This window comes from Akebia trifoliata, chromosome 11 (assembly GCF_017979445.1).
Source record: "Akebia trifoliata isolate Shusen 1 chromosome 11, ASM1797944v1, whole genome shotgun sequence".
Classification (NCBI taxonomy): domain Eukaryota; kingdom Viridiplantae; phylum Streptophyta; class Magnoliopsida; order Ranunculales; family Lardizabalaceae; genus Akebia; species Akebia trifoliata.
In genome coordinates, this window is record NC_141385.1 from 21,474,140 (window position 1) to 21,498,716 (window position 24,577).

The 24,577-nt window shown below is 32.3% G+C and overlaps 2 protein-coding genes across 3 annotated transcripts in view; one reads left to right on the forward strand and one right to left on the reverse strand.

Moving 5' to 3' along the window:
- The window catches only part of LOC147391110 (mitogen-activated protein kinase homolog MMK2), a 28,514-nt gene extending 23,190 nt beyond the window's left edge, over positions 1–5,324 (forward strand). For both annotated transcript variants that reach the window (XM_086457208.1, XM_086457207.1), the window contains 2 exons: positions 4,699–4,882; positions 5,005–5,324. In XM_086457208.1, the coding sequence (XP_086313334.1) occupies positions 4,699–4,882; positions 5,005–5,177 (357 nt within the window). In that variant the 3' untranslated portion in view covers positions 5,178–5,324. The remainder of the gene's footprint in view (positions 1–4,698; positions 4,883–5,004) is intronic.
- Positions 5,325–8,076: 2,752 nt separating this feature from the next.
- Positions 8,077–14,088, reverse strand: LOC147391111 (putative polygalacturonase). Its single transcript, XM_086458995.1, has 6 exons — positions 13,939–14,088; positions 13,483–13,815; positions 11,756–11,876; positions 10,850–11,024; positions 9,966–10,042; positions 8,077–8,906 (listed from the first exon to the last, which is right to left on the reverse strand). The coding sequence occupies exons 1-6, from the start codon at positions 13,975–13,977 to the stop codon at positions 8,212–8,214; spliced, it is 1,440 nt and encodes a 479-aa protein (XP_086315121.1). The 5' UTR covers positions 13,978–14,088; the 3' UTR covers positions 8,077–8,211.
- Between the last annotated feature and the right edge of the window lie 10,489 nt (positions 14,089–24,577).

The following is a 24,577-nucleotide window of genomic DNA, read 5'->3' on the forward strand; positions in this document are numbered from 1 at the left end:
AAGAATGGAGGATTAAGGTTTGACAAGCTTAGGATCTTGTATTTTACTCTTCTGGAGTGGACCATGAGTCTCTGGAGGAGAATGATCCAATCTAAGTATGGGTAGGAGAGTTGGGTGGTAAGATCTTGATATGGGTGTACTGTTTTGAAAGGGGAAGTTAAGTTGATCTTCAAGTTTTAGAAGATGGCTGCTTTTTGTAGAAGTCTGAGTTTATTGAGAATTCTTGGATGAATGTTACATGAACCCTGATAGGATATTTATAGTTATTACATGAACTAAGATAAGGAAACTTGCCTAACATAAATATTCTAATTTATTAGAACTTCCTAATGTAGAATATCCTAATTGATATTGCTACATATATTACTCTCCAGCACTACCTTCTTTTTGATATGCGATACATTGATATGATACATTATATCTCATGTATCATAATATGATGCATCCAATTCTCTAACATCCTCCTACAATTGCATGGTCCTTTGAAGAAGGAATATACAATTGGCTTCAATCAATAATTTCTCTCGATCTCATTAAGTGGCACGGTATTAAATCGCCAAAAATCTAATTCGACTTCTTGGTGGTCACCGCCTGTCTGTAAAATCCATCACTGTCGCATTCCGTTTTTTTTTTTGTTTTGAATCTATCGGAGTTGGTGGCTTACAATACTAGGTCTATCATGACCTCTCCCAAGAGCAAAGAAATTATGATTGTGCGATTTAAAATAAAGAACACTCGTTGGAGAATTTTTTTTTATAAAGAAAAAAAATGAGATCGTAAGAGATGAATGTATAGACGTGGGAAATTTGTAGAGATATAGAAAGGGGTGTGTCACACCCCAAAAACTCAACTCGAATCCCCATGATTCCCAAGTTGAATCTAGAAGCATGATATATAACTCATATCATGATAATCAATAGATAGACGTAAATCATAAATAAATAACTAAATGTCATACCTGATCATTGCCCAACTAAATAGATTTGTATTCTCAAACATCAGTACACTTGACATATACATAAAACAGCAACGACATGATACCGTGTTCGTAGCTACATAAGAAAATGACAGCAAAAGACTCAAACTTAACTCTAGTTCAAAACTCATCAGTAATACCCATCCTCCACTCCTGGAAGCTTGGACTGATCATTTATAAAGTCATGACAATGAGCTTCTTCAGAAGGATCACCTAAACAAAGTGCGCCTGAAATTTGTGATGTCGTAGGGGTGAGTAATAGGGGAGTTACCCAGTAAGGGAATCTTACAATTCTAAATAATAGCACTCTATTTGCAGTTTAAACATTCTAGGAATTCGTAAATCATGCATGTTTGATATTCAACACATAATTGAAAATAATTGAACACCAATGTTATTAAATCTAGTAGGAAATTGAAACACAATTAAAATCTGAAGAAATAATTGTTCATAATATAACATCAAATAATAGAGTACTATAATAGAGAGTTGAGGGCCACGACTAATGTGAACATCTCAGTCAAAATACGATTATTTCAATACTTCACCAATGTGGAATCTCACCATTAGTTCCTGATTCTATGGCCAGTCTCTGCCATAATTTGGGTAACTGTTTTCGAACTCAGGTTGGCCGTTGACTAAGGCCTTAAGAAACGGGCCAAATCAACTAGGTCATTCTTTCTTGACTACTCTAGACAATTAATGATCATTAACTAGTCATCTTCATCTATGCCAATCTGGCATGCATGTGATCTTCGATAATCTCTATTAATCATACAATTATCTACATCTTGTTCTTTATTAAAGATAGAAAAGAAATTCTCGGATTCCTGTTATGATGTTGTGTTCTTATGCATCTCATAATATATAAAAACTCAAACAACGCAACTATTATCCTAGAATAACACATTGTTATAGAAATGTCACAACATGTTATTCTTTATAGGTTTCACAATCTCTTTAATAAATCATTAAAATACTACATATAAGTATTTGTTTTTCTTTTCAAAATGTATTGAAAGTAAAACATCCACGTGTTTTAAATACCTAGTCTACTCTTAAATGTACAGTCTCATCTCTCTTTTCTTTTTTCTTTCTTTTATGTTTTACACTACCATTAATCGAAGCATTTCTCTCATTCATGTCTTGCACGGTCTATGATGGAAGCATCACCTCATCTTTTCTCTCTTTCGTATCTTATATGGCATACGCCGAAGCATCTCACCAACTGAGTATTTTAAAAACATGATAATCAATTGAGAACTCGTTCTCATATTTTATTTTAATAAATTACTTTTCTTATCCAACTTTTTAATTAGAAACATTTCTTGGAAATCCATCACCAAAACAATTAAAGTAAATTGTCCACTAGTTTAACTTATTCAAAATCAGGCATGTCTATAAAATACGAACAAAATATATGAATTGTATGTAAAAACAACTTATATAGTTGCTGTATTTTCTTTTTTGATAAGTACAAAATACGTATAAAGTTTTCAATCTAGTATATATAATGTAAATATTATACAAAAACAACAACTTTCATAGTTGCTGTATTTTATTTTTAACATGTATAAATACGTATAAAGTAACTACAAGCATGTAATAAATTCTTTTTAAACAAACTAGTAACTATTAATATGTTTTAAACTCATAAAAACAGTAATATAAATATCTATAAAATGTGTACATGTTGTTGAGAATAATTACAAACCAATTTTTGTTTTAAAACTACTAAATTAGAAATATAAAACAAATTATGTTTTAAACTACAAAATTTAGAAATTCTTTTCTTAGAATATTCCTAAGGCTATAAAAAAAAATTGAAAGGGCCTACTTCCTTATTTCTCTTTCTTTTCCTTTTCTTCTTTCCTTTCTCTTCCTTCTTTCTTTTCTCTTCCTTTTTCCTTCTTCCTTTTCTCTTATTTTTCCTTCTTACTTTTTTTTTCTTTTTGGTGTAGAATATGAAACAACCAATAAAAAAAATCAGCTAACACAATATTAAATATTTTCAAATAATATCTATATATTTTAAATATCTAGATATTATTAAAAAAAATTCTAATTCTTTTAGAATTTCCTAGAAAGTTGGACTTTGGTCAATTTGACTTAGTCAAAATTGTTTGACCATGTTGACTTGACTTGAGTCAACAATGGTTGACTTGGTTTTTTTTTCTTTCTTTTGGGACATTACAAGGTGTGATATGTTTAGTGGAGCTTGAGCTCTGATACCATGTAGAAATCTGAGTTTATTGAGAATTCTTGGATGAATATTACATGAACTCTGATAGGATATTTATAGTTATTACTTCAACCAAAATAAGGAAACTAGCCTAACATAAATATTCTAATTTATTAGAACTTCCTAATGTAGAATATCCTAATTGATATTGTTGCATATATTATTCTCCAACATTGCCTTCCTTTTGAGATGAGATACATTGATATGATACAATGTATCTCATGTTAGAGAATTGGGTGCATCATATTATGATACATGAGATGCATTGTATCATATCAATGTATCTCAACTCAAAAGGAAGGTAGTGTTGGAGAATAATATATGTAGCAATATTAATTAGGATATTCTACATTAGGAAGTTCTAATAAATTAGAATATTTATGTTAGGCTAGTTTCCTTATCTTGGTTGATGTAATAACTATAAATATCCTATCAGGGTTCATGTAATATTCATCCAAGAATTCTCAATAAACTCAGATTTCTACACTTTCAAAGTGGGACGAAGAGACAGGGTATGATTTTGGAATGATCATTGATGTGGTATCTTCACTCTTAAAGAGCAATTTTTTAAACTCTATTCTATTTCTTTCAAAGTGAACTTTCCAACATAGAATTTCTTAGTTCACTTAGGAAGAGAGATCCTGTGGGACTTAGATTGTAGGAGTAATAGAGATCGAATTGATTGCTTGTCTCATTTACAACTTATCCTCTACCTTTATTCCCCGCCTCTCATAAAGAAGAATGTGGGGTTTTGGAAGTAATGAAATGGCTGAATTTGATTGTAAGGAACATATTATTATCTCTATCATTGGGTTGTTAATTTTTTGGTAGAAGCAATTTGAGGAGGTCAAAGGAGTGTTTTTTGAAAAATTTGTTTCTGAATAGGGAATTGTTTGTAAGGAGGAGAGTAATGTTGTGGTTTGTTTAAGTTGCTATTTGTTTTTTCCTTGATATCTATAAGGTAAGTTTTCTTGACCTCCTCTTTTTTGATAATATAAGATTTCTTAGATTTTCATTAAAAAAATGTTTGGATTTTACAAGGTGGATGCTCATCAAGTTTCGATTTATATGGGATACGTTAAAGGGTATCTCAATTTTGCTTTTATATACTTTTTTTAAAGTTATGATGATTTTCATGTATAGTTATAGTTGATTTTAAGATATTCTTAGTTTCCTTAATTCCATTGAAACGGTGAATTGTTTAAAGGGTTGCCAAAATACCATTTTCAAAAAAATACAAGAAAAAGGGGAAAAATGGTGTAATTTATCTTTTTGAATGCTTTTCCATCTTTGATTTTGGTAGAATTGGCCTATGTTCTCAAATGATGTATAGTACCCCTATGCTTGCAAATATTACTGATTAGGTATAAAGGAAAAACTTAAAAATGATGGAAGAAAAGTATTATTAAAAGGAAAAGTTTTGTCCATCACCATTAGGTCAACTACAGTGTGACTAAATTTCACTTTTCTTATTAAAAAGCTACTCGGTTCACCCGACAATTCTAGCCTTGGGTTCCTCCGAAGTGATAATGCGAGGAGATATGTTAGACAACTTCCGCAGTACCCAAAGCAACAACTCTCCGCTAGATTCTCCAATATGTCTCCTGGGGCTGTCGATCTGCTAGAGAAAATGCTTGTGTTTGACCCGAACAAGCGGATTACAGGTACAACTACATAAATTTTTTTTTAACTTATACATGTAGAAGCCATGTCTTTGAATTTAGTTTCTCGTTGGAATCCATTTCATATATTGTGCTTGATTTTTCTTTTTGGACTGTTTCTGCAGTTGATGAGGCACTTTGCCACCCATACTTGAAATCACTTCATGATCTCAATGATGAGCCCATTTGCCCAAGGCCTTTCAGTTTTGATTTTGAACAACCATCATTCACCGAAGAGAACATCAAGGAGTTAATCTGGAGGGAATCTGTGAAGTTCAATCCTGACCCAACTCATTAGAAAAAAATATATGTTAGTATGTTATGTATATCGTAGATAAGATATTGGGGGAAAATCAACTCCCTAAAATACAATGTGTTGTCCATCATAATTCCCTAATACAAGATACAAATGTCACTCTTCTGAGCAATGAAGTTTGAAGCAACACTATTGTGTGAGAATCAAAACTACCACAAAATCTAGACCTCAAGTCCATGTGGGTGTAGGACATTATTTTAACTGTAGACCTCCTTTTAGGAGCTTAATTTGGGTCTTTTGACCATATTCGTGCAGGTCTTGTTTTCCACTGATACCAGGTTGTTTGCTGTTGAACTCTAGAGCATAGATTTCTGTAAAGTTGCATGGTTCCTTACTTTTGGACTCGCTCACTTCTCAAATAAAATGTGTGATTTTGAAGATTTTATTTCAATTATTGGATAGATCTTGCAATTTTCTTTTTGGTGGCTTGTCTTGAAACCTAGAGCTATGTACACTACTATGTGAGTCTATAAAATCTAAATTTTATTGAAAATTCTTAAATAATCGTTACATGAACCCTATATTTATAACTATTACATCAACCAAGATATAGAAACTATCCTAATATAAAGATACTAATTATTATTAAATTTTTTAAAATATGAAGTCCTAAATATATTATTCTCCATCACAACTTTCCTTTTGTGATGAGATACATTGATAATAATTCAATGTATCTCAATTATCATAATACAATCCATCTTATTTTCTAACATAGTCAATTTTTTTTTACTAATATAGCTATCAATTAAATTTTAAGCTGCATGATTAAATACTTTCTTTAGCAGAACTCTTTTTGTTTTTTCATGTGGGTAATCAATAGGGGCTCTGTTGACCTTGTCTTGACTTTAAACAAAAGAATTTACTGTGGCATCATGTATGATGATTTTAGGATTAAAACATCTTGCTAAGACACTAATTAGTCTCAATGGGATTCAAATTCAAAAGTTGCATCCTAGTGGAACGATAGAGGATTGTAAGAGGAAGTTATTCACTTTGTTTATAGTTTGAAATTGGTCCAAAATTGTCTCATTTAATCTAGCAGTCAGTTCCTTATAGCTTGACATGAAATATTCATTTGTGAATTAATGCAATAATGCAGTATTTTTTTACTTGATCTTTTTTTATATTGGGTATTGAGGGAAAATCTATGCTAATTTTCTTGAATACATATGAGGGAAAAATATATTTCCTCAGTTACAAAAATATCACAAGAGCCAACCAACTGGGATCACAGGCAAACCAACTCCCAATTAAATAGTCATCAATGGAGGGAATATGAGAATAAGCGATGGGAATGATGAGAAACATAGACTCAAATTATTTTTTTTTTCAAATTTTGTAGCAACTTTGCTCGGGTATTATACTTCTTTAGCAGACTTGGGCCCAATTCCAATAATTTTCCTGTTTTTTCTTTGTCTAATTTAGGTTTTTTTTTTTTTTTTTTAAATTTGTGTTCCCTTAGGTCCAAGCATGGCTTGCCTTTTCATTGCTTCAATTAGAAGGGAGTCTTCAGAATACTCTCTTGAATGTATTGTTTAAGGTTCCCCAGCTCTATTAGGACTTCTCTTTCTCTTTCTCTTTCTCTTTCTCTTTATCTTTCACTAAGGGCTAAGGCCAATTGAATTAAGGTTTTGCTTGGGCTCATGGTCTAATCTCATTAGTGGTACGTTAAAAGAGATTTGTTTCTTATTTGGACTTTTCAGATCATTCATCATTCTAAGGGTGTTCATCTCGCCTATGGATCACCTATTTGTTTGCAATTTTCGACTTTTCTATGTGTTATGTCACCAAATCTTGTAGACTTTCTGGCCTTCACTTCACTAGTGACTTATAAATTTGGGATTCTAGTGGGAGGGCATTTCAAAAGGCTACGAGCGGTGTACTTATCCAATTTCTCTTACATTTCCCTTCAGTAGTTTCTCATTTCTTTGATCTGGGACTATAAAGTGCTTTGTTTCACTTCTTTGGCTTGCCAAGAAGTATTCCTTGATCTATGTAATCTCAGTTGGGCTAGATGCGGCATGTTTGAGGTGAATTGTTTTTGCAAGTTTCCACGGACAATGCCAATGAAGTGATTTGTCCTTCAATCCGAAACCTCAAGATCTTCCTCGCTATCAAGTCAGCCCTTTATTTCTTTTTGGGCATCGATATGGTACCTACGAAAGAAGCTCTGATGCTTAAGTTAAATTTTCAAGTAATATTTTAACCCGGATCACATTAGGATTTACGTAAAATTAATCCCCTTTTATTTAGGAAGTTTCCTCATGTGTTCCTTTTCGCTGCAAATGCATTCATAATGTTCTCTTTGATTTCTAGATTTCGGTATCTGTCATCTTCTTAAGAATCTTGCCATGCCAAAATGTCACTCTCGACCAATGCCCTACTTTCCTTGTCCCATATATTCTGAAGTGTGGGCTTATTGATGTCTAGAACTCGACCTCATATGGTCATTATCCTCAGATGTATGCCTCGGGATTTAAAATTTTTGACTGCATTCAATATTCCTGGTGTGGATCTCTATTCTCACTTGATTTGATGACTCTCCTCAAAAATCTCTGTGCATTCTCCACATGTTGGATTAGGTCCAATGAATTCTTCAAATCCTTTCTTTGGCCCAATTATAGATTCGAAGATTTAGTTTGCATGAATCGTTATTGGTTTAATACTAATAATGGCAGTTGTTTCCATGGTTTCAAAACTCGTTTTGACATCTCTTAGGTACATAATATTTCACTTACAACTGTAGATTATAATTCTTGAATCAGGTTTTAAAAAATATAGCAAAAACGATATTATTAGGGATTCTAGAAATCAGTTTATGTAATTTAAGTCTAAGAATCCAAAATCAGAATCTGGAACTCAAAGCATCCATCACGTGTTTTGATCCTAAAATACTTAGACCTTTATATAAGTAAATATATTCCATTTCCAACAACCTTGAAATCTAGTAATTATTACATATAAAAAGCACACAAAATCAAAGATATTAAGGAAATAGAATACTTACTCTTTCTTACAGTTTTGATCTAAAAGAACAGGTCTGAAGTTCAACATTATCAATTGGAAGGCTCTGAGTAGGAAATGGACAGGTCGTGACCTGCTCAGGCAACAACTCACAAGGTCGAGGGCTCACACCATTCGTAATGCCCGATACATCAGTGCAAGTCCATGGAACCTTTTTCGCCTTTGGTGCCAACCCAATGGTCACATTAGAGATACATATTCCCGTAAACGGATCACCTGCTATTCCTTCCAATCGTGCGGCCATGGATACATTTTCAGCGACAATATCACTATAACTGATCCCTTGTATCACTGGAAGTGCTTTAGGGTCATAGTGATTATCAGCATGAGATCCATAATTTCCCGTCATCCAAAAGGCCCACTTCATGGTTTGCATTGTCATCCTTCGAACAAATATGTCCTTAACAAAACCTCCTCGTCCGATAGCAGTCTTCACCCTTACTCCTGATTCGGAATGGATGGCAACGATGTCTTCGGCTCTGACGTCTTGAATCCCACCTGACATCTCACTGCCTAGTGCAATGACGGCACTGTCGGGAGAAATGCAGGTCAGCCTTCTGATGATTAGGTGTTGGGTTGGCATCCCAAAAGCGATTCCATATTCGTCCCAACCACTTTTTATTGCTACACAATCGTCGCCCGAGACTATGTAACAGTCCTCTATAAGTACATTTGTGCAGGAGTCTGATAAGAAATAATGAGTTAGGAGATGATGAGATTGAGTTTAATTAATGCAGATACATCAAAGCCATGATCCCAGTGAAGGTATTCAAGTAAGGATGGCAATGGATTGGATTTGAAATAGATCCAATTAGTTCGATTGGATCTTTATCAGATATCAATATTTGGATCCAATTCCTTTTTAATCGCACTTGCATGGCAATTGGGTTGAAGATATATTATGTATTTAAATGAACTTATATGATGTAATTTATGCATATATATATATATATTTTATAATATATTATTGGATTGGGTCTCTATCTAATTGGACCATGTTTAATAATTGATCCAATAATAAATTCAAATTGGATCCTTATCTTACTAAGACATTTTTAGATTACAAATAAAATATGATCTATATACAAACACAATTTCCTGACTAACTTTGTAAGGGAAAAAGACCTTATTAAGGCTAATCAACCATCAAAACCAAACCTCGAGATTTGTTATAGAACTCGAGATCTTATTTTAATGGTGGATGGGTCTTTAATAAGACCTTTTTTTTTTTCTCCTGCTAGGATAGTCCTACTCATTTATATATTTGTTACTATGTAAGCGAGATTAGTGGTCAGTTAGTTAATGAAGGTGGGTTTGAACCTAAGGTTGTACAATCAACACTCATAGACTTTAAACAACTTAGCAAGCTGACACTTTCCATGTGTGTGTTAGTGCAAACACAGGGACGATCGCGTGGGAGAGTGGATCCCCATGAAATCTTGGATTTTGGCATTCTTTAATGTATATGTATGTAAGCATTGCATATTTAAGTAAAATATGTAATATAAACTCTATATTTTCTCACATGTAATCTCGGATTGAGGAGTGTGATATGGTTAGTCCAACATTATAAGAACTTGGATTTGTCTAAACCCCTCGATCCAGACATTAAGTTATTATATATATATTTATAAGAATTGATCAGAGTACGGGTTTATCTCAACCCTTCAATATTAAATTTCTACTAATCAATTTTTTATTTGATCTAGGAATTAGAATTAGATTGTGAGGATGTAAACAAACCTGGATTGATCCCGTCAGTGTTTGGAGAAATCGGAACAATCGGAGCAAAGATGGTGAGCCCTTTTATGATTACATTGCTGCATATTTTTTTTTATCAGAATGAAACTATCGAACAAAATTGTAAATGAAATCTTTTAGGTATCTCACAAAGACACAATTGATCATTCAGTCTTATATTGGTGAAACTTTGCTTGATTTTGATAAATTTTAATAGGGTGATTTAGGCATAGGCTTCCCACATTTTGGTAAATAATATTTGAGATGCCCTGTGTTTCCAAACTGTGACCTTGATATATTTTAGAATACAAATAAAAATGACTTAAATGCTCTCACCTTCAATCTTTAGTCAAAATCCATTTAATTTTCATCTCGAAATCTATAATCTTCAACATTGCGAGCAAGATAGGATTTTTGAAAAGTAAAAAGGTAGTAGACTTCACAAGTAAAAGAATCTAAGGCTGTGTTTGAATTGAGAGAAAGTGGAGAGAAGACAAACTCATTAAAAGAAGAGAAACTCAATTTCTATTTATCATGTTTGGATTGACGGAGAGAATTTGGCATAATTTTGAAAATTTGAAATTTTAAAATATCTTAAAAGAGTTTTAGAGGCAGAGTTGGCATTATAAAATATTTTAAAAGGATTTCTCTCCATTTTGCCCTTCTCCTCACCAAATTTTGAATAGAAAGAAAACTAATCTTTTTTTTTTTTTTTTTCTCTCCAATTCTTTCCTCTTCTCTCCCCCACTTAACAATCCAATCAAGAGAAATAAAGTGAAACTCATTTATTTTTTCTTCACTTCTCTCCCTCTCTCTTAATTCAAACACAGCGTAAAAGGGGTTGACGACAACATTGAAAACAATTGGACGAGGAGACAGAAAGGAACCTGCTATAGACAGGATGAACGTTCCATGATGGAGAGTTGAGTAATGTAAGATCAGAGATCTGGACCTTATCCGAGTACATGATCTCAATCAGGTAGGGCCTGGTGTTCTTAAGCTTTCCTTTGTGGAATTTTTGCCACCAAAATGCCCCTTGACCGTCGATTGTGCCGTTGTCCCCTGAAATACAATGTCCACAACATCCTTTATTAAATATTTGGTAAATCTTACTTTTCTCCTCTTGGTTTAGCATAATTCTATGTTAATCCCGTAATCTCATCATGACAAATTTTGCAGTTACATCCCCTGTAGTTATCTAACATTTTCACTTAAACTCTTTATAAAAAAATATTTTATCCCTTTTTAAGATGGCATTCCTTCTTAACTAACCCACTACTCCAAAAGATCCATCTTTTGGAGAAGAGGAGAACTATGAATATAAGAACTTGACTAGGGTATCACACACCTGAACTTGGAGGATAATATACACTCAACAGTCTCTTTCTCTCTCACTCAGAAGGGTGTAAAGAATCGAACCACTGACTTATACAGACTTAACACTCTGATACCATGTAACATCCCCAATGCTGACCCCTCTCCATGGTCATAAAATTTTTCAAAACTTACTTCATTTAATTCTCTAAATATTTTTGAAAAAAAAAAAAAAATTCTCCCACTGATTAAAATGGGCAAATAGAGAAATTAGTTGGTGATTATGATTAATGGTAGAATATGATAATATATTTTACTTGTACAAATTTTTTTCTGAATTTATCCAAATTGAACCCACCAAATCCAAACTTTGTTACTATGATAGGTGATGTAAGTGCAATTGCACATAAAATTAGAGAGTGTTTAAGTGTAATTTATCCATACTAGTAACAAATTGAAGTAAGACTAGGCTTATGTACCTGTAATTATAACGTCTGTGAGATTTGTTCCAAAGATGAGGCTGATGTACCTTCCACCTGCAGCATCCCTTCCTCTACCGTATGATGGCAAGGGTTTAATTAAAGGCCATCCAATATCATCCTAACACAATAAAAAAAAAATTCTATTAAATCAGTTGTTTTAATTAAAACCAGACCAAACTGGTGGTTCCACCGTCCTCGTCGGGAGTGGGTTAGTCTTTTGGTGTCATCGGATCTGGTTTTGGATGCACAGATTGATCCCAGGGACCCTTATGAAAGGTGAAATCATTTTTAACATAACATAACATAACATAGTAAGGCTAGTCAGATTCATGTCCTGAAAAAAAAAGGTGGCAAAATTTCTACTTTGGTAGGTTTGGGATTGGGGAGTCTAGTGCTCAGTCTGAACCAAACCCAAACTCAAAATATTTGGATGAGTTTCGATTTTTCCCCCAAATCTAAAAAATGTCCAAATTTTCTGTTCTGACAACACAAATGTACACCCCTTTGAGGTTGTGACGGTATTTTTACTTTGGGGTAATTATAAAAGTTCCCATGAATTAATCAAATGTACACCCCTATGAGGTTGTGAGGGTATTTTTACTTTGAGGTAATTATAAATGTTCCTATGAATTAATAAGAACAATCCACACCATAGTTAAACTATTATATTATATGAGTTAAAAGTTTTATAATAAATTAATTTTTAGTGAGGATGATCTTTATGATGAGAGCATTAACATCACTAAACATTAGTTAATTCCGAAACTTCTAATCACACTAAAACAAATTTAAGAATTTTAAATTATTCATTTTTATAAAAATTAATTTTGATGGAGATTAAAAGTTTTGGAATTAGCTTATTTATTATTATTATTATTAAATTATTTTTGTAATGATGATCTTTAGATGACAAATATCATCCTCACTAAAACTCAGTTGGTATGGATTTCCGTTATTTTGTTGGTGAGTGATTTTATAATTACCCTTTACTTGGGGCTACGGAACGCATCTATTGGTGGGTCCAACCATACACGTGCTTCAAAATTCATGATGCAATAGAGTTGTAACGGAATCGCAGTTAAATTTCCTAGAGATTTGTTTGAAAAAGAGTCTTTTGTCAGTAGTTATAGCTGAAAAATGTAAGAAAAAAAGGCGATAGAGCCTGTAGGATGGCGTTCCGGATGAGTGAATGTTGTAACGGCTGAAAAAAAAAAGCGAAACTGAAATTACCACTAACGTTTTCAAACTAATGACATGCCACTTTTGAACTGAGTTTTCTATTACAGACAGACTAATAAGAAAATGACCTAAATGCCATCCTCTTGAAATAATACCTAAAATCCTTTCTTTTTCTCCCTCAAAATTAGTCACCTTTTAACCCTCATCTTTTAATCTTTAAACTCTTTTTTAAGGTAGTGGTGGAAGATGAGTGTAGTAGCCCAATGTTTAGAAAAATAATATTTGACATAGCCCCTTAATGTTTAAAACTGATGGCATAACCCTTGAATTCAGGCTTCAACGACTAAATGTCATTTTCCTTAACCATTAATGGCCAAGATCTCAATCTTTTTTTCCCTCTAAGATCAATTATCTTCATCGTTTGATCTTTCCCTTCAAACCTCAAAAAAGAAAGACAGGACTTTTGGGGAAAAATCAATTAGTATTATTAGGCTTTAACAGAAATAAGGGTCAAAGGGACATGTCATCAGTTTGGAAATACAGACCTGAGTGGCTAGAAGAACAGCATCTTTGTGAAGATAGAGAGTGAAATGGCTGGTGAGATTGAAGCTTCCAGTCAACCATCTTCCGGGAGGAACAAAGAGTTGAGATCCACCGTCTGATGCAAGCTGGCCAAGATGATCAATGGCTTCTTGAAAAGCTTTAGTATTTAACGTTTTACCATCACCAACCCCTCCAAAATCCGCTACTGACGCTGTGTGAGCTCTACAGCTAATAGCACTATATTCGAAGGACTCCATAATATTGACTTTTCTCGACTCTGCTCCATTTAAGCTCAGTAGTCCCAGTAGTACAAAAACAGTAACCATCTCCTTTACCTGTAAGAGAGACAAGAAAAGAAGCCATCAAAATCTCATATATAAATATAAAAAATCTAAGAAATGGTCTTCAAATAAGAGTGAGTTTTGAGAGAAAAAAAAAAAAAAGGAAAGAAGGTTTACTTGGGTTTTTATGGAATTTCTTTTGCAACAAAACTCCATTGTGGGTTGTTTTGTTTTGGGAGAGAAATGGAGTATATTTATAGTGGGGGATGAGTGGTATTAAGGCTAATTATGAAGTGCGCTTGAGAGGAATAAAGCTTTTAATGAAGATGACAAGGACGTAAACTTACAGCGAATTTCGTACCAACTGCTCATTAGTTAATCTTGTGAGTAACTAATTTAAGGTGCTAAAGAGGTACACCAATTGATGGTCTACCAGCAGTGGGCCTTAAAGAGTATTAGGATAATGCATTATAATAAGGTGTATTATTTATTATATATCAAATCACATTCTTATGAACTTTTTATATAAACTCTATTAAGATTGATCTTATCTTATCTAATCAAATCTTCCTAAAAATAATCTCTATCATAATCTTCATAAGAATATGATTTTGTGTATCGCAGTATACCTTATTAAAATGAATCATTTTAATATAAATCCCCATATGATATTATGAACACGAGTAGTACGAAAAATGACCCAATCACTTAACATGTGACACAGATCTCAATATTATATATATTGATTCCAAGATTAGGGGAAAGATCGTGGTAGGAGTGCAACATAAGTAAACAACTAATTAGGATTTAGTGGCATTAAACCTATATACAAGAAAATGATGTGCTATTTGAATCTAATTTAAAAATGACTGCGGATCTAATTTAAACATCAAAAGAAACTTTTACGAGTACCACACCAATGGTCGAAGGAGAACAAAACAATTTTGACTACACATGATTATGTTGAAGACTACAATTAATCAATTAATAATAGCAAAAGTGGAAAGAATATTTATTTTTCTTTTTTCTAATTTTAAAAATATTAGTAATTGTTAAAGAAACTATGGTTGAACATTTCTCATTTTTTATTTTGAATTCATTGTTTCAATTTGGAACTGAGTTCAATCAAAATCCAAATTGTTGTCTATAACAATTTAAAAGCTTTGAGTACATTCACACTACAACTTGGGTGGGATGGCCTGAGTTCAACATGGACTCAACTTGATTGATGGGTGAGGTTGAGCCGAGTTCTGTAAAACATGAGTTAAGCTTGTGTTAGAATAACTCAATCCGACCTTAATCCAAGTTGAGGGTTTGTGCAACCCAGCTAAACTCGACCCCGAGGTTACATAATAAAAAATATTTAACTATATATTTAAATTATTTTTATTTCTTATTTAAAATATAAAATTCATTTGCCAATCAAAACAAAATTAGACTTGTTCAACAAGCCCAATCCGTCTAACCTTCCCAAAACTACCTACTTAGGCTAAGCCTAGCTCGACCTGAATTTAGAAACTCAAGCTCAGTTGAATTTGGGTTATTCAAAGCCTAGGTTCAATGCTTAGGTTAAGGGATCTACTACTTGAGTTGAGCCTAGGTGTACGTTCTAACCTGCCCACATTTCGACACTGAAGAGATCTTTCATTACCATACTTTCTATTCAAGAATATAAGGATTTACCTCCTAATTACAAGATTTGGAAAATAAAAATAAAAAAATTTAGGGAATGAATTAATTCTTTTCATAAATAAGAATTTTGTTAAAATTTTCTTTTGAAAAATAAAGAAAATCTTAATTCCAAATTCAAGACATGTTAAGATCAAACAAATCCTATTATGACATTCAATTCCATCTAAAGTCATGTCTTCTATTAATTCTTAATAAAGAAATTTAAATGGCTGAATTCAAATTCTTCATTTTGATTGTTTCATCTTAGTGTACCCATCAACTTGAAAAAGTGGTCCCACACCTATCATTCATTACTCAATCGTTTTCTATGCTCATAAAATGGTTAAGGGAATCGAAATTTTAAATTGATTTGAAGTTAAATCAAGCAGTTAGGATTGTCAACTAGATTTGATGATCATCAGTTGGATTATCGAGGAATTCATCATAACCAATCAATGGTAGAGATTATTTACATATACACTCCTTACGTGTACATTAGTTACACAATAGATAGTCCATAATAAAAACTAGAAAATAAATAGGGTCTTGCCTTTTTTGCAGTTTTGGAGGAGTTGGAATGTAGTTGGTAGGCCCCACATTTTCTCCTACTTTTTAAGTGTGCGTATATGCCATCCCGTGATCGTCATTACCACAACCCGTGCTCGACTCTTCACGGGTGAATGTTAGTGGGACCCACAAAATTCTCACGAGAGCTATTTTTGACATTAAATAAGAATAGGGATCAAGTCAGGTGTCCCCTTCCTAACCAAGGTGAGGTGGCACCTCCATTATATGCCACGTGCTACTTTTTTTCGATCCATTAATCCTATGGGTATATGGTCCATCCCTGGATCAACCCACCAACAACTTGTGTCAATTGGATATAATCTCTTGAAAAAGAATTTAAATCCAACGATTAAAAATCATACTTAAAATAACACTATTATAAAGGGATTCACATCATCAATCAAACTGATTTTTTGTGTGTCAATTTACCAAGGGATGGACCACATATCCCTAGAAAATTGAAGTTTGTCGAGTTGTCCCAACTCATTGACTCGTGGGGCAACTTAGTTCAATTATATAAAAATAGGGAATTTTAGGTATGCCCTTGCTAAATTGGTGATATTAGTTTACCTGTAAAAAATGCAAAAAATTAGATTTACCACCCTTGACTGAAATTCAAAGTCCTTTTCAATTGTTGGATTAAGGGTGGAATTTTGATTTTATTCACATATTGATTTATTAATTTAAGGTTTTAAAGGATATTTTAAATGAAATCAAAATTTTACTGTTAATTCATCAATTAAAATGGAAGTTGACTCTTGGTCAAGGGATAAATTGAGTATTTTGTAGGGGGTAAACATAATAATTATTCTATAGGATAAAACCCTGATTAAATCTTGGCCTTAAATGTGGCATGATCTGAGAATGGTTGGAAGAGTTGAGAACAGTTGTAAGGTTAGACAGGACAATGATTCCAGCATAGCTCAACCTCATGGTACTTACGATGCTTAGTAGCTCAGCTCGGTATAGCGTAGCTAAGTCAAAATGATTACTTATCCTCTTACGGAATTGGAAGAGTAGAGTAGACTAGATACTTGGACCAAGCTCTACTATTTCTTAAGTTGAAATTAAGAGAGTATCCCACGAATCTAAGAGTGATTTACCATATCAATCTCATTTTTTCTTGAATGGATAACTTCCTATGTTGAGAGAACTTTTTGTTAACTAACACTAAGATCTAGGAAAAGATCATCTTAAAATCTCCTAAAAGAAGAAAATGGAGGGCTAGACTAATAACAAATTTTAAAAAGTGGTTGAATTGGCTAGCCATTATTTCATACAATTTTCATTCTAACTTGAGTGTTTGGGCGTGTTTGGCAAGTACCATACCGATGCCGATGCCCCCCACCTTGGTGGAGGAGGAAGGACTCACAAAACTAGAAACAACTATTACATCCTTGGCGTTGTTTCTCACACCCAAAATTCAACATGAATCTCAAGCATTCATTTGGTAGATCTCAAGGCATGATTAATTATCCCATCTCATGATAACATATAATAATAAAAGTTAGATTATGTTTCACCATTATAATGCAACGAAAAATATATAATACCAATAATCTAACAGAATGTGGAGGCTAATAACATTCAAACCATGGTCCATAATCCTCAAATCTCACAATAAAGTCTCATTGACTAAAACAAAAGACATACTACGTAACATTACTTAATATAAATCGTCACACAGTGCCCTAATATAAGTGCCTCAAGCTGAAGCATAAAAATAACTACTAAACTCTAAGTCCATTCAAATTGATGGAGGTGACTGTTCATCCACATACTCAAACTCCGATATCTCCTCATAAATCTCTTCCTCAAAGATTGGCTCCTCTAAAGTTGTATGATTTGAAAATGTGAATGGTATGGTAAATAACGAAAGTTACTCAATATGAAGTCTACCATTCTAATAACTAGTCACAACATGCAACATATAAATATATTGAAATTTAAATCATGCAGGTTGGATATAATATAAAATTTGAGTAAAGACTAAATGAAATTAAAAATAATAAAATAGATATAGTAGGCAACAGTCTATCGATCATATAATTTAGAAACATAATCATTTATATCATGTCGTCAAAGTAAAAACATTTATCTATTGACATATAATAAAAATATACATAATACAAACATAACGGTGTAACCAATAAGAGTATTGAGGAACAAGCCAATGTAATTGCATCGACTAAGGAAAATCAAAATTCCAATACGTAACATCTGGTGTGGAATCCTACGATTCTTATATGTTTTTGTGGTCAGTCTTGCGTACCATAGTTGCAGGATCATTTATCCAACTCAGATTGGCTATTGACTAAGAACCCAATACTGAGTTAAACTAATGAAAAAGTCAACCATTTGATGACTATAGACTCTTGATAATCACTAACTAGTCTAGGAGATACTGCTCACATCTAAGCCTATCAAGAGATATATGTGAACCTCGACTATCTCTATATTATCAAAGACCATCTTTACACACAGATATTCCTTAAGAAAGAAGAAGAGAAGTTCTTGGATTTTATGAGTTATGCTACTCTCTAAAGTATCCCATATTACTAAAGAGAATAAAACATCAAATATTATCTTAGATTGATCATGTAAACACGTGGACTTTGAAATCTTTGTGAGAGTTTGAGCTCATCTACTTGGATTTTCGAGTCGCCAACATTCAAAGGGTTTGGGTGTTAATGGACATCGCTAAAATGATTTTTAAAATACTTTTGGCTTGTAGTGACTTATTTTCAATAGTAAAATAAAGGCCACCTAGAGAACTACAAGTAAGGAGGTTCGGTTGAGGGACAAGGAAGGTGTTAGGAACCTTGTCCCTCTTATCCATTAATGGTTATCAAAATGATCATAAATGAAGCATTTATAACTATTTTTTGGGTTTTGAGAATAGATGGAGTTATAGAGAAAATTAAGGAAAATTTCTTATAATTCTGCCTTGTAAAATGGATAAAAAAAAAAGAAGATGAACAAGCTATACACCAAAGTATATAATTGCTGGATTGTTTTGTGAATCAAGGACTTCGGTGGGAATCCACTTGGATTCCACCATTTTGATCCTTAGGCTTTATTTCCTACCTATGTACTCTCTTAAGAGTTTTACTTTTTGGTTTAGTCCATATATCATATCCATTAATTGGATATAAACCTTGGGAGAATTAAAACCATTATGCATGAAATTTTGTGCCTACGAGACTATTTTTTGTTTACTTAGTGAATCTAAAGAGACCTCCATCTTTTACCTTTAGCATTTTAGAATTTAAAAAAAGTAATGTGTGAAAAAGTGTATACATAAGAAGTTCTAAGGGAACTTATTACATGGCTTATTAGAGGAAATATTACTTCAAATAGAGGAATTAGTCTATTTCACCCCAACCATGAAAAATAGAAGAAACCTATACTAGTAAGTATAAAAGAAAGCTTGTAAAATAAATAAAATTAAAATAACAAGAACTAGGAATTTAAATGTTCACTAAGAGCTTATTATGGTCTTATAGGGGGAGATTACCTCTTAAGAAGGATTATTCTCTATCCCCACGCTATTAACTAGCTAGGAACTACATTCATGAAATTTAAATAAACATGAAAGTAAAAGCAAGGAAGGTGCTAGAAGGTAGAATTAAAAGGAAATTAGCCTCAAAACATAAATTTAACTATAGCACCCCACCTTGGTGCCTTCTTCCTCTTTTTTCTTATTCTTCTTCTTCAAGTTTGGATTATGGAAATGTGAGAAACAAGTTGGACAAAATTTTAGGAGAGTTGGAAGGCTAGAGAAAAGATTTTGACAGAATTTTAGAGCTCTAGACTTCTTATTTCCTTTTCTTTATCTTAGAAGGGTCTCCTAGTTATAGGATTTTAGGAAACCCTTGGGGATAGTTTTGTTCTAAATTACCAAATCCTAAATATTTTCACAAAAATCTCAATGGAGGACCACAATTACTTATCCTCTCATTGGCCTTGATGGTCTTCTACATCATATTAGATCTAACCAATTACGTTGATCATTGAGTAAGATGGTAAAAGACAATAAATTCTAGAGAGTTCTTGAGGAGGGTCAAAGTTTCCTAGACCTTGAGTTAATTGTAGAAGAATCAAACCAAATGACATGTAAATTAGTCCTTAGTGATGTGACTATCGTTGTTCTTCTATATAAATTAATATATGTAACTTTCCTTGACTTATGGGATAAATAAGGGATCAAACCCAAAAGAAAGGGGGTAGAATTAAGTTAAGAAAATGAAATCGAACCTAACCAATTCTATTAAAACTATTTTTGTGTTTTTCAAAGTCATCAAAAGAAAATAAAAGTTGCTAGAAAGTTAAACTAATGGAAGTGAAATTAAGGCAAAAATTATAAAGGAAAATACCATTGGAAAGGAGTTCACCTAAAGCAAATTATTAAACCAAAATCTAGCTTCTAACCTCTTTGATAACTCAATCATAAGGGTTTAGTGTAAGCTCCTTATATCGGAAGATTTAACAAGATAAAATCAAATTAAAGAACACTAGAGTAGAGTTTTTTCATTTTCTAATATGTGAATCTCTTACTATCAAATATTTAGATTAATCATGCTATATCTTGATCTAATCTAAGAGTGAAACATCTACGTTAAACTTAAAAGTGTAAGAGTTTATCTCTAACCTTAATCCATAGGAGTAGACAAGCCTTGAAGAGAACTCATAAACATTAAAGGAATTAAGAGGTAAACAAACTAAAAACAACAAAATAATCTTACTTTAGGCTTTTCCACTATTTGAGAGGGGAGATTAACCTAAGATTATTGCAAGTGATAGAGAAAGATAAATGGAGATAAACAAACCTTGCTTCATTAGACAAATATAATTATAATATCTTCTCACTTTCTCACTTACAAGAAATTATAGCCATTAATTGAAAACCTAAGTTAAAAATATAAAATGCAAGAAAAAAAACTAAGGACCTTAGGTTAAAGAAAGATAAGCAATGAATCAAGAGGGGACCCTTTCTCAATTAGAAAAGATACTATTTATAGAAATCCTTGATTATGGAAGGATCCATTCTTAGTTGCCTTCACTATTGTGTATGAGATCACATGTGGAGCACACCCGAGAAATTTTATGATTTTCCCATGGAGGTCCATTGCGCCGCGGTTGAGTTGAAAGCTTTGATCTTGAAATTCATCCAAGATGCATGTTTGGTCCTCCAGATTGAAATGCAATGTCTAATTTTTTATTTTGGGGCCCAATTTGATGGTTTGATCTTTGATCTACATCATGAACACATATAATCAGGTTTTTTTGACAAATGCAATTATTTATGTATAATTAACTTAATTAGCATACAAGAATATACAACATGATATTTCAAGGTTTAACATGATTATTAACTTAATATGGAGAAAAAGAGACAAAAACAAGATACACATCTAGTAAAAGTATGGATAAATCAATATTTTGAGAAGTCCATAGAAAATAAAACTGTCACTTTTGTAGACACCTTGATTGTATTTAGTAAATGCAGTAAGCCCTTAAACCGTTAGGTTACTCCTAGTGGAAAAGTTTGACTCGTGAGGGTTTGTAGAGAATAACCCACAAAATTCAAAATAACTTTGAAGTAAAAATGGTCAAAATTAAAATTTATATTGAAAAACACAGGTTAATTATGATTTAATAGTCATTTGGAAGTAACACTTGGTATAGAGTCCCAACTCTTATTTTTCTATGACAAAACTGACTTAAATTGACATTTAAGATATAGTGATTCTAACTTTGAAACTTTAGAAATTCAATTTTCTAGAGTGAGTTTCGACCTTCTAACTAATCAGGATTAAGTGGATCAACTTAGGGTTTAATTCTAAACTTAGCATCCTATCTGGGGTAGTGAGAAGTGTGAATGTACACTTTAATACTTCTAAGGGGTTTTATCTGTGATATTCCAATAAACTCACATTTTTATACTTGATGGCTTTCACCCTATTGAAACTTTAAACTTATAAATTTTGAATATTTGATTTCTTTTTTCTTTCTCATTTTGAGGAATCTTTCTCTTTCCTTACTTTTTTTTATTTTTATTTTTCTTTATACTTCTTTTTTACTCTTATTCAAAGAAAAGTAGGCAACCATTTTCAAGGCACTTAGTCTAATTTAATGGTTATTGTTCAAGATAAATTCAAACCAGTTCTATTTTTCTTCTAATCAGCCATCCAAATGAACAAGGAAGTCAAAGTTCATCAAACCTAATTTTTCCTTATACTCTAGGAAGAAAGAAATTAAAAAGCTTACTTAATTGAACCTAGATTTTTGGTAACTTTATTAGAAGTAACTATAAACAAAAAATAATTTTTTTCTAATTTTTTCCTAAGAGAAACACGAATGAGGACTCTAGATCAAAACTTCCAACCAAATACTGATTTAATATTTTTAACTAAGTGCTTAAAGATACAAGCTAAGTGTAGACACCCCAATTTGAATAGGCCCCTGAAATCTCCTCGATCCCGTCGTCCGCTAAATAACGAATAGGGGTCCGATTACACCAATCGGGGATTTTTAAAGAATAGGGAGTCGCCACCTAGTTTATGTCTAAGAACCATAGATAACTCTAAAATAGATCGGGTTGGTCTACAAATAACGGGCAAGGGGTTAGATTACAAATTTCAAAAGTTGTTAGGCACCGAACCTGTTTGATCAAGATGATCAGTCTCTACTACGATCAAAAAATATCTTACGATCAACATTCAAAGACTAAAGGTTAAAATAGGGTCCAATCATCATCAAATTACATCGGATTTACTAAAAAAATCTTATAACTAAATAATTATATGGATTATCGAATTTTACATGGTGGAATTCCACGATTGATAAGGCTTAAGTGACACCAAAATTTAGTGAATCGATTTAGTTACATTTGGAAGAATGTGAAATCAATTTTTAATGCCACGTACACAAAATTAGTGAATAAGCTCATTGACGACATTTTATCAAAAAAAAATCCGATCTTAAACTTCCTATGTGAGCAAAAAATCGATGAGTTAGCTCGCACATTTTTAATAAAAAATTTAATTTTTTTGAATTGCCACTTGTACTAAAATCAGTAAGTTAACCCACAAATTATTAATCAAAGAAATCTTGATTTTTTTTTGTGAATTACCACGTGTATTAAAAATTAATGAGTTAACCCACACATTTTTAGTTAAAAAATTGGTTTTTTGAATCACCACGTGTATTAAAATCAATGAGTATTCCACACATTTTTAGTAAAAAATTTTGGTTCTTTGAATTGCCACGTGTACTAAAATCCGTGAGTCGACACACATGCCCAATTTCATAGAAAATTTCGATTTTTAATCTCTAATATACACAAAATCAATGAGTTAACTCACAATTTATTAATTAAAGAAATCTTGATTTTTTATGAATCGCCACGTGTATTAAAAATTAGTGAGTTAACCCACACATTTTTAGTCAAAAAATTAGTTTTTTAAATCGCCACGTGTATTAAAATCAATGAGTTAACCCATACATTTTTAGTAAAAAATTTTGATTCTTTGAATTGCCATGTGTATTAAAATCAGTGAGTCGACTCACATGCCTAATTTCATAGAAAATTTCAATTTTTAACTTTCAATATACACAAAATCAGTGAGTTGACTTACATGCCCCTTTCATAGAAAATTTCTAATAATGTATACAAAATCAGTGAGTTTACTCACGTGTCCATTTCATAAAAAACTTCGATTTTTAACCTTTAATGTATACAAAATCAGTGAGTTGACTCATGTGCCTCTTTCATAGAAAATTTCAATTTGAAACTTTCAATGTACACAAAATCAATGAGTTGACTCACGTACCCATTCATAGAAAATTTTTATTTGAAACTTCGAATGTACACAAAATCAGTAAGTTGACTCACGTGCCCATTTAATAGAAAATTTCTATTTTAAACCTCCAATGTACACCAAATCAGTGAGTTGACTCACGTGCCCATTTCATAGAAAATTTCGATTTGAAACTTTCAATATACACAAAATCAGTGAGTTGATTCACATGCCCATTTCATAGAAAATTTTTATTTTAAACCTCTAATATATATAAAATCAGTGAGTTGACTCACATGCCCATTTCATAGAAAACTTTGATTTGAAACTTTCAATGTACACAAAATCAGTGAGTTGACTCACGTGCCTATTTCATAAAAAATTTCTATTTTAAACCTCCAATGTACACAAAATCAGTAAGTTGACTCACGTGCCCATTTCATAGAAAACTTCCATTTTAAACCTCTAATGTACACAAAATCAGTGAGTTGACTCATGTGTCCATTTCATAGAAAACTTCGATTTTAAATTTCAATGTATACAAAATCAGTGAGTCGATCCGATTAAAATCAATGATTCGGCTCTTTAACTTTGCATAAAAATTAACTCGATCGATCTACCAACATTAAAATCAATGAATCGATCCACTAATACTTCGAAAAATAAAATATTGTTATTAGCGCCACGTATACCCCAAAAATCGGTGAATTAATTTGAGTGCATAAAAAATTATGAAATTAAGAATAAATAAATAAAATAAAATAAAAAAAAAAAAA

Coding starts and splice junctions, on each gene's coding strand:
- LOC147391111 (XM_086458995.1), bottom strand. CDS start 13,977: ATGGAGTTTTGTTGCAAAAGAAATTCCATAAAAACCCAA. Junction 11,025..11,755: donor CACAGACGTTATAATTACAG/GTACATAAGCCT, acceptor ATTGTATTTCAG/GGGACAACGGCACAATCGAC. Junction 10,043..10,849: donor GTTCATCCTGTCTATAGCAG/GTTCCTTTCTGT, acceptor AAAAATATGCAG/CAATGTAATCATAAAAGGGC.